Source organism: Nansenia antarctica (genome assembly GCF_963989245.1).
Source record: "Nansenia antarctica genome assembly, chromosome: 1".
Lineage (NCBI taxonomy): Eukaryota > Metazoa > Chordata > Actinopteri > Argentiniformes > Microstomatidae > Nansenia > Nansenia antarctica.
In genome coordinates, this window is record NC_137674.1 from 75,009,393 (window position 1) to 75,019,392 (window position 10,000).

Below are 10,000 nucleotides of genomic sequence, written 5' to 3' on the forward strand. Positions count from 1 at the left end.
TGCCTCCCTCCCTCCCTCCCTCCCTCCCTAGTGCAGTGAGTGTGAGAGCTGGCTGGTGTGGTGTAGACCCATGCCCCTGAGGCCCGCCAGGCCCTGGGAGACTTTCCCTTTCCTTTATGAACTCGTGGGAAAACCCAGGGCCAGGGACCGGGGAACACTGGCACCCCTGGCACCCTCACAGCAGGGCCAACAGGGCGGCAGGATTGGACGAGACCTGGCCTGAAGTTCTGTGATGTTGGGGGCGAAATAATCTTTCTCCACCTTTTACAGTATTGGGGTAAAATAACCCCTTCCCCACCCACACGGTCATCACGGGAACCTTCCACATGGAGTAACAAAGCGTGTAGGAGGGGGGAGGGGAGAGGGGGGGAGGGGGAGAGGGGGGGGAGGGGTGCATGCCAAGGCTTACTAGCGGCCAGATAGTGATCAAAGCCCGGTGCTTGGAGCTTAGCGAACAACCCCAGTTTGAATTCCCACCGCTGAGCTTTGTGGTCCCGCCCCCGTGGTAGAGTTTGTTTACCTTCTACAGTTTGTAAGGAGGCGGAATCAGAGACACGAGGAAAACATAAATGTTCCGTCCTTCAGTTCCCCAACAGTACGGTAACTTAAGCAGTTTATTTATTTATATATTTGTATATATTTGTAAAAAAAAAAAACGCTATTCAAATCAATTCAGTTGTATAGTTCAATTGCTAACTTGATTTATACTTGCCATCCACAACATTTGCTAGCCAACAAGCAGGTGATAAGAATATCCCGCCCTCGTTCTAAACTGCGTCCCTAGCCCCTAGCCCCTAGTCCCTAGCCCCTAGCTCCTAGCTCCTAGCCCCTAGCCCCATTTTGGTCTCATATTTGGCGCTTTTCCACTACGACCCGGGTCGGCCCTGTTCTTTAGCCTTTCTCCACTGCCAACAGTACCCGTGCCATTTTTAGTTCTTGTTCGGGATGGGTAGCGAAAGGTACTTTTTTGCCAGGCTGCGTGTGACGTGTGACGCTGCACACCGTTGATTGGTCAATGGAAATCGTCATCCCATGTTCATAGATTTCTTCGCTAACCGCCATTTTTAAATACCACAACAGATTTCGCTCTCGGAAAATGTCACTTACTTTTTCTGTAATAACTTATTAATAAAGATTAGAAACATTATGATAACCATCGTATTATCTTAGTTTAATGTCATTTCAATGCATCATAGAACTTTTATTTACAACAAGCATAACAAAAAAATCGCTATTATGGCGATGTCCTGTGCCTATGCTGTTCCTCAGTCCAGCGCGCTTCATCATCCCCCTTCTAAAACCCCTTTCCATCCCTTATGTCATTTTATTTCACATTTTATTTCACTGTTATTTCAACATTTAAGCCTCTTTCACACATAGTTCCCTTTAACTTCAATGGAATCCCAAGCTGTGCCGTCCAGCCATTTTTGCCGTTCACTCATGAGTCAAATGCCGGTAGATTCGCGTCTTGCTCCCTTTAACACATGTCTGCGTTTCCCTGGTTGCGAGATCTAAACTACTAGAACTGAAAGCGGCAGGTAACAGGCACGTAACATCCATATGCTGTATATATAATGACCACTAAAAGCCTGAGGTTTAAACACAGAAAAGGCCCAGAGTTCAACCCTGGGGGCGAATGTGGAAGAGCAAGTGGCCTTGTCACGCACGGCCCCGCTGTGGAAACCCAGCTATGACGGAGGTGGCCTGTTGTCAGAGGAGAACCTGACAATAACAACCCTGCGCCTCGCCTCGCTCCCTCTCCCAGGTGCCTGGCAGCCGTTGTCATGGGTAACCTCCTGATTGAGCTGATGACAGGATCTCTGGCTCAGCTGTAAACAACAGTGCTATTACTAGAAGTCGTGTTTTTACTGGTGTTACACACAGTAGTAAGAGAGTACTGTATTTACTGGTCTGTCGTTCGTGGGTGATCATGCAAACCTGTATAGGCCACTTATAGAGTGTATCGGGTTACTCTTTCTGGGCTGTGCATGCGATTAGAAATGTGTACCAATTCACCCTGCAGAGGGTACATCATGTAATTCTTTCTGACCGCGTAAGGTTTACGACTTCCTTCTCTCGTTTCATGTTGGAGAGGTGTTGATAAGGCTGCTCGTTGTGTGATTTATTAAGAAACACACCGCTCTATTTGTTCAGGAAACAAATCTTCCGCCCCCCCCCCCCCCCCCAGCCTCCCTAACCACAGCCCTGCCGCCCCCCCCCCTCCCCCCCTCCCCCTCCCCCCCCCCCCCAGCCTCCCTAACCACAGCCCTGCCGCCCACTCACACCAGCCTGCTGTGGCACACCGATGGGAAGAAAACAAACAAGGACAGGGGGAATCAACATTAATAAATGCTGACTTAATAAAGTACACCCTATGAAAACACGGCTCCAGGGACCCTGGGTGGAGGGGGGGGGGGGCGGTGGGCTTCAGGTCAGCCCATCCAGCTGCAGCTCTGAGGGGGGCCTGTGAGTTCTGGCGCTGGTCCACCGGGCCTGGGACCTGGCCCCGGCTCCACCTCTACCTCCACCTCCACCAGGCAGGCAGACTGAGCTGAGACCCCATCCGCACGCACACACACACACACACACACACACACACACACTCCCGTCCAGACAGAGCGGGGAGGAAATAAATCATCCGAGCGGGCCGAGTTTAGTCACCTAATGAGTTATTGATCTGCCCCAAGCCAACTTATCAGAAAAATAAAATGAAAACTAAATAAACAGCGTGGGGTTCCTCTTAAGCTGCACTCTCCATGGGCCAGAGGGGGGCTGACAGCCAGGCCTCTGAGCCCTACTGCACTACTGGGCTGCTCTCACGGGGGGGGTCTGCTGGGGGGAGCCAGGGCCCAGGGCCTGGAGGAGGAATGGAAGGAACAGAAAAGAACAGACACGGAGAGCTACACAGATTACAATACAGTAGAAGGTCCTGTGTCTCTGTCTCTCTGTCTGATTAACTGGATAACAAATAGGGGAAGATGCAGGATGGATGGGGGCATGGTGGTAGTGGTGATGGTCGGGGGGGGTGGGGGATACTGAGACAGAGAGAGCTCCGCCCCTGAGGGACAGGAACCTCCCAGCCACGCAGCGTCGAGGCAGCGCCGCGTGTCTCTCTACTCGTATCTCGCATCTCACTCCCGGGAATATGATATGCAGAAAGATGCACTTTGCGTGAGTCAGCAGTCCTCCTCCTGCTCGAGATCCCCCCCCCCCCCCCCCTCCCCAGACACTGCCTCCTCATCAGCCTTGACTCACGCTGTGTCTGGAAGTCGGCACCTCGGGCGCGCTGGGCTGGGCGGCTCACAGAGGGAGGAGGAGGAGGGGGAACCTGCCTTTTTGGGGATTTGTCTGTTTCAGTGTCATCTTTATTAGCGAATTATCTCCCCTCCCCTGTGTGTGTACGTACATCTCACTGTGTCCTGGGGGAGGCTGGTGGAGGCTGGTGGAGGGGGGAAATCGGAGGATGGGCTCATTGTAATGTACACGTGTTTAATATCAAGCCTTATTCCGTTGCGTGCGTTTACAATGAACCGGTCCTCCGATTTCTACGCCTCATCGCAGCCTCTCTTTCTCCTCAAGGGCTTGGCACGCAACATGTACGTATTGTGATGTGTCTTTGTGTATATATCACTCCGTTTCGATGCAGTGAAGGATCTCGGTTCGCCCATTTCACCACTCGATAGATCTCATGATGAGCTTTTCTGTTGATGGTTTCCCCACCAAGCCAATATAAACTCTCAGTATTCGGTATGCTACTCTGCCTGAAGACCTGTCCTGTTTCTGTTGTGTCTGCATTGTTCTGCTGGAGCGGCCACTTATTTGAAGTTTAATTTGATTTCCTAGTACCGGGCCAAGCTTAAGGAGGACTTTGAATTGAATTTCTTCTTCACAGTAAGAACAGGTCACAGGGGTGGAGTGGCGGGAGGAGGAGGAGGAGGGGGGGGGGGGTTCGGCGCGGCTGCGATTTGATGTTATTGCCAAGAAGGGCCCGCTGTTCTCCGTGCTCTGAGCCCAGGCTGCAGTAAAGCCTGCGTTTCCGCCCTCCTCTCGGACCCCCACTGCAGGCCCACCTAATCTATGCAATCTTACAAGAGTTTCCAAACAGACGCTGGGATACTAGGACCATTGTCTTTTCCCCTCCTCTCCGTTGGGATTGTAATCAGAACATCTTACGGCGTTTTGTTCGCTGTGTAGATGTGGAGTTGTTATTGGAGAGAGAGCTTAAACATGCCTGGTTTGGGCGCGCGCGGGGGGGGGGGGGGGGGGTGATTCTCAAGTGTTTGGACACCACAGCATAGGTTGATGTTTGCATTAACAGAGACGTTTTGGCCAATTGCCCTCTCCTCTTCTCTCATTCACACACACTCTCTCTGTCTCTCTCCCTTTATTCTCTCTTTCTCTTTCTTTCTGTGTCTCAGGGTGTATACTGCACCTCTCACAGGGGGCAGAGTTTGACCTGCGTCACTCCTCCTGTGTGCCAGGCAGTGGAGTGAAGTAAGACTTTAGCGCTGCCTGTCACCAAGGTGCCTGTCAACGCCAGGCAAGAACATTAAGCTGAGGGAGTGAGGGGGGAGGAGGGGTGGAGGGGGTTAGGGGAGGGGGAGCGGGGGTCACACAGGACAGGAGACTCTGTGATCTGTCTCTTGTCACTCTGGCCCTGTGGTTTGGCAGCCTCTCCAGAGAGGAAGTAGGAAGTGGTTTGGTGATTAGGAAAGGCCTCTCTCTGCCCCCCCTGCAACATGCCTCCTAGCTCTCTCTCTGGTGTGGTGACTGCTCCCTGAGAGAGAGAGAGAGAGAGAGAGAGAGAGAGAGAGAGAGAGAGAAAGGGAGAGAGAGAGAGAAAGGGAGAGAGAGAGAGAGGGAGAGAGAAAGAGAGAGCAGAGCTACAACATCTGCCGCACTGCTACCACTCACTTTACGACCATTGCAATTGGTTCATATCATAAATCATCCGTGTGGTGTGGGATTGGTTCTCTTCTTCTGCTCAGTAGCGAATAGGCGGTGTCGATCGGTTCAGACTTTGATTCCATGGGAGTCATGTTTCCCGGGCAACGAACGGCCCGGCCCCTCTGGCATTGTGGGAAAGCATGTGTGTTTGTTGTTTGTTTTTAGGGTGCAGGAGTTAGCAGGTCCATGAGTGAGACCTGTTTTTTGCGAACGAACCGAAGAGATAGGGTGTCATATAAATTGTTTACTGTGTCAGAGGAGGGGAAGTCGGAAGATGGTGCCTAGTGCACTTATTGGTGTGTGTGTGTGTGTGAGAGAGAGAGAGAGAGAGAGAGAGAGAGAGAGAGAGAGAGAGAGAGAGAGAGAGAGAGAGAGAGAGAGAGAGAGAGAGAGAGTGTTCTGTATGTCTGTGTGTTCCATTACGGGATCAGAATGTGCACATGTTTTGTGTGTATTTCAGGCTCAATGACAGCTAACAGCACACAGCTCAGACATCCAGCTGGGAATGGCAAGCAGCACGCACACACACACACACACACACACACACACACACACACACACACACACACACACACACACAGCCATTAAAGTCAAGTACAGCAGAGAAGGAGCGTTGTGCTTCCGTCAGATCAACAGGGGTGTTTATTGATGTTGAGACGCACCATGTGTAGCTGACTTATTTGAGACACAACGCATTTCCATTCACTTATCGAAAGCAAGGATCGCAATGTCATCTGGTATTGCATGTCCTCTTTGCTGATAGCATGAAATGATAAAGTGCAGTTCTGCCAACGCTACATGTTAATATTTGATATATTATGGTGATGACGCCTGTGCTCGATTTTTCCACAACCCAGCTAGCACGTTCTTAGCGGTTCCCTCGTGAGATTCTGAATGATAATCGATTTGACGAACTGTTTCGCTATTACGTTTGCTTTCTCTACGACCGTTCGGAGTAGAAGGCCACGTCAAAACAGGATTGAACGTCCAGCAGTGTTGCTGAAGTGGGGCGGTTCGCAGTAGGGTCAAGGTTTAGTAGACACGTCTTACGCTGTCCTATCGATGGTGTGCAGTGTGTCTCTACTGTATCTGACACGTTGTACGTTGATGCTGTACTGTATCTGTGTGTGAATGAAAACCATCGTTCCGGCATTGTCCCTGTGGCGACTGATTCAGAGTGATGTGGAAGGGGTGGGGGGGTGGGAGGGTGAGGGGTTGTCTTATTCCATTATTCTAGCCTGCTGGGTCCCCGCAGCCCTGCGCCCGCTCCTCAGACCTAGACTGGGGAGTCCGGAGGGATACCCAATTTAGAAATGCTTGTTGACATCCTGCGTGATAGTCAAAAGACCTCCACGGAGATTTGATATGAAAAGGCTCTTTGGGTCTGTGCTGCGTTTATAAATAGTCAAAAGCAGTACTGTATTTGTCCTTGAGCTACATTCTTCCGCTGCCTTTCAAAAATGTTAGCTAACCGCTATTTTTTTTTTTCTTCTTCCTCTTTTTTCTTCTTCCTCTTATGGCTGGAGGAAAGTCAAAGTCCAAAATTGAGTTTTTTTTATTTGACCCCACGGCTCCATTGTGGAGTCAGGGGGAGCTGTGAAGCAGGGGGCTTCAGCTGGGCCGGTTGTGTTGGTGGGGGTCGTTCCAGCTTGGGTCATCATAGTGTGTTCCACATACACAATTACCATCCGCTCTCCCATAGTGCACTGCTCTCTGGTAGGAAAGCTATTGACTGCTGTCCACACAGAGAGTCTTTGGACGTGCTATCCTGTCGCCATGTGTCCTCCAAACTGAGCACTGTGTGTGTGTGTGTGTGTGTGTGTGTGTGTGTGTGTGTGTGTGTGCGCGTGTGTGTGTAGTGTGTGTGTGTGTGTGCGCACGTGTGTGTCTGCGTGTGTGTGTGCGCGTGTGTGTGCGCGTGCCCGTGCTCGGCGTGACTATGACTCAGCTGCTTTGAGATACTGGTGCTAAGGTACAGTACGTGCTGTGTTTTCAGATCTTTCCACACCGGCCGATGATTAAACCTTTTTATCAGTTGAAAGGCTGACAGATATGGGTTTGGGATTTTATTAGAGTTTAAAGATATTTAAGTGCCAGCCAGGGCTGATAAAAGCAGTAGTAGTTGTCAGGGATAGAACGGGATGGAGTCTGTAGGATGAGGGAGGAATGTGGCTGTTTTGCAGGGGGGGGGATTTGTTGTGGGGCCAGAAAGCACGTCCTCCTGTCTCCCCAGGTCTATTTGTGGCTGTGGCGGCCCCCATGCAGGGACTGGGGACTCTGTCTCGGACAGGTCAGCCTTCTTCCCCTCTCACTGACACACAGAGGACACCTGCCGATGATACAATATAGCCCCTAGGCTCTAGCCCCTCCCTGCTCTCTCTCTCTCCTTCTCTCTTTCTCCCTCCACCCTGCCTCTCCTATCCTCCTCCCTATCCTCCCTCTGTGTCTCTCTCTCCTTCTCTCTCCGTTTCCTCTCACCTGCTCTCTCTCCCTATCTCTCTACTTCCTGCATCTCAATCTCCTCTACCCTCTCCGATTCCTCTTCCTCCCTCTCCCTCTCCCACCCCCCTCCAGGCGTGTCTCCTCCCTGGCTCTAGCCCTCAGGGCGGTGGTGGTGGGGGGGGGGGGGGGCTGTGGTCTGTGGAGGAGCTCATCTCTGCGGGGGGAGGGGGAGCCCGGGGACTAGACATCGACTAGACCTATCGATCCTCCCGGCGGTCCGGTCCTCTGTCGGGAGACGCCGGACCCCTTGTTCATTATCGCTTTTTTCCAGCCAGCGTGAAGTCAAGCCGCCCCGGCGGTGGGTTGGTTCTGATCCCCCCGCCTGCCTGCCTCTCCTCAGCAGCGAGCAGAGAGAAGAAAGGAGCAGTGGACTGTGTCTGCCGCCGGCCCGGGAAGCTGGAGAGACATGGAGGGGGGGGGGGGGGTATTAAAGGAGAACACAGACCTTGTTATTTCAAGTGAAATCGAAAAAAGAGAGAGAGAGAGAGAGAGAGAAAAAAAAAATGTACGGTGTTTGTCCTGTCCTTTTGTTGCTTATCTGACCAGTCATTAACCAGAGTGTACTGGAGGCCTGGGAGAGTGGGGGGGAGGCCTGCTGTTCGGTGTGTCCTTCAGCCCCCCCCCCCCCCCCCCCCCCCGGCGTACTCTGGGCCCGCTACACAACGCCGGCTGGCTGCCACATAATTAGATTGAAAGAGGGAGGAGGTTAATGTGACAAAAGACTGACTCATTCGTCAACCTGACTGATGCATCTAGGTTAGAACGACTCTGAAGAGAGAATGATCTCAAAGTGTTATTAGAGAGAGAAAGAGTTTGTGTGCGTGTGTGCGTGTGCCTGTGCGTGTGTGTGTGTGCATGCACAGCTCGTGTGGGGCGGGTGTGGCTCAGAAGCTGGCGTCTAATGATGGCAAGGTCGGCAGTTCGATCCCCGGCTCCTCCTGTTCATGTGTCAAGGTGTCCTTGGGCAAGGCAAGCGGGACAGCCCGATGCCTTGCATGGTAGCTTGCCACCGTTGGTGTGTGAATGTGTGTATGTATGGGTGAATGAGAGGTCGTTGTAAGTGCAGTCCATTCCATTTGTGTGTGTGTGTGTGTGTGTGTGTGTGTGTGTGTGTGTCGACTGATGAAAAGCGGGGGACACCTTGAGTGTCATACCAGCGAGTGTCACACCTGTCTAGCCCTGTATCCAGATCTGTGGAGCCTCTCTACCGGTAGGACAGACAGGCACCGCCCTCTGATCTCTGATCAGATCTAAGCGGGAGCAACACCCCACACGCCTTTCATCTCCTAAGACGTGACGGATGGGGGGGGGGTGAGAGACTCGTAAAAAGACCTTCACAGTCCTCTGATTCCCACCGTGGCGCGTTCCACATCGATATAAACGGCTTTTTAAACGGCTTTTTGGCTACTTCATCAAAAAGAACGCCGTATTATTCCGAGGCTCAGAAACGTGAGAGAGACGTGAGACAATGGGGTGGTGTGGTGATGTCTTATCTGCTGACACAGTTACAGATACAGTGCTTTGCGAGAGCAGTTCTAGGAAAAGGATGGGCTGACTAACGCGTATGCTGGGTGACATCACGCTGACCTGCTGATATCTGCATGACTTCATCTGGCCGACTGCGTTTCATCCCCCTCCTCCTCCTACACCGTCCCTGCCTCCATCGCCTGACCCCCCCCAGAACATACGGGACTAGTTAGTGTAATGTTTTGTATTTGATGTGTGTGTGTGTGTGTGTATGTGTGTATGTGTGTATGTGTGTATGTGTGTGTGTGTGTGTGTGTCCATGGTTGCATGAGTGTGGACCCTGGGTGTGTGTGTGCGTGTGGATTTGAGTGCGAACGTGCGCTTGTGTGGGCCGTGCGCTCGTGTGTACTCGTGTGCGTGTTTTGTAATGGATATCTGATGTCTGACCCCCCCCCCCTCCATCCTTGTTCCCCCCCAGAGCGTCCGGTGAACGCGGACCAGCAGGAGCGGACCCTGCTGAAGGGCGTGTTCAGCGTGAGGAAGGGGAAGACCCAGCTGCACAAGTGGGCGGAGCGCCAGGTCATCCTCTGCGGCACCTGTCTGATCGTGGCCTCCGTCAAAGACAGCCTGACGGGGAAGATGCACATCCTGCCTCTAGTGGGGGGGAAGGTGAGGGGTCAGCGGAGGGGGCGGGGTGGGGGGGGGGGTGTCAGAGGGTTGGGGGGGTCAGGGGGGACCGGAGCGGGGGTGAGGGGGGCGTTGTTTTCCAGGCTCTGAGACACCCAGCCAACACGCACACGCACACAAACAGGCACGCAAACAGCACACACACAGACACACACACAGGCACACACACAGGCACACACACAGGCACACACACAGGCACACACACACACACACACACACACACACATACAACAACACAGCTGGCACAGCCGGCTGGACGGAGGGGATGTGCTGCACAGTGAGCGCCAAGCAAACACACGTGTGTTCACTCCAGCACACACATGCTTGTAAAGACACACACACACACACACACACACACACACACACATGTAAATAGATACACTGTATAAACCTTGAA

General features: G+C 52.5%; 1 protein-coding gene across 1 annotated transcript in view; it reads left to right on the forward strand.

Moving 5' to 3' along the window:
• Positions 1-10,000, forward strand: part of phlpp2 (PH domain and leucine rich repeat protein phosphatase 2) — a 37,870-nt gene that overhangs the window by 6,862 nt on the left and 21,008 nt on the right. Inside the window, 1 exon segment of the mRNA XM_080543215.1 lies at positions 9,395-9,585. Coding sequence (XP_080399341.1) covers positions 9,395-9,585 — 191 coding nt within the window.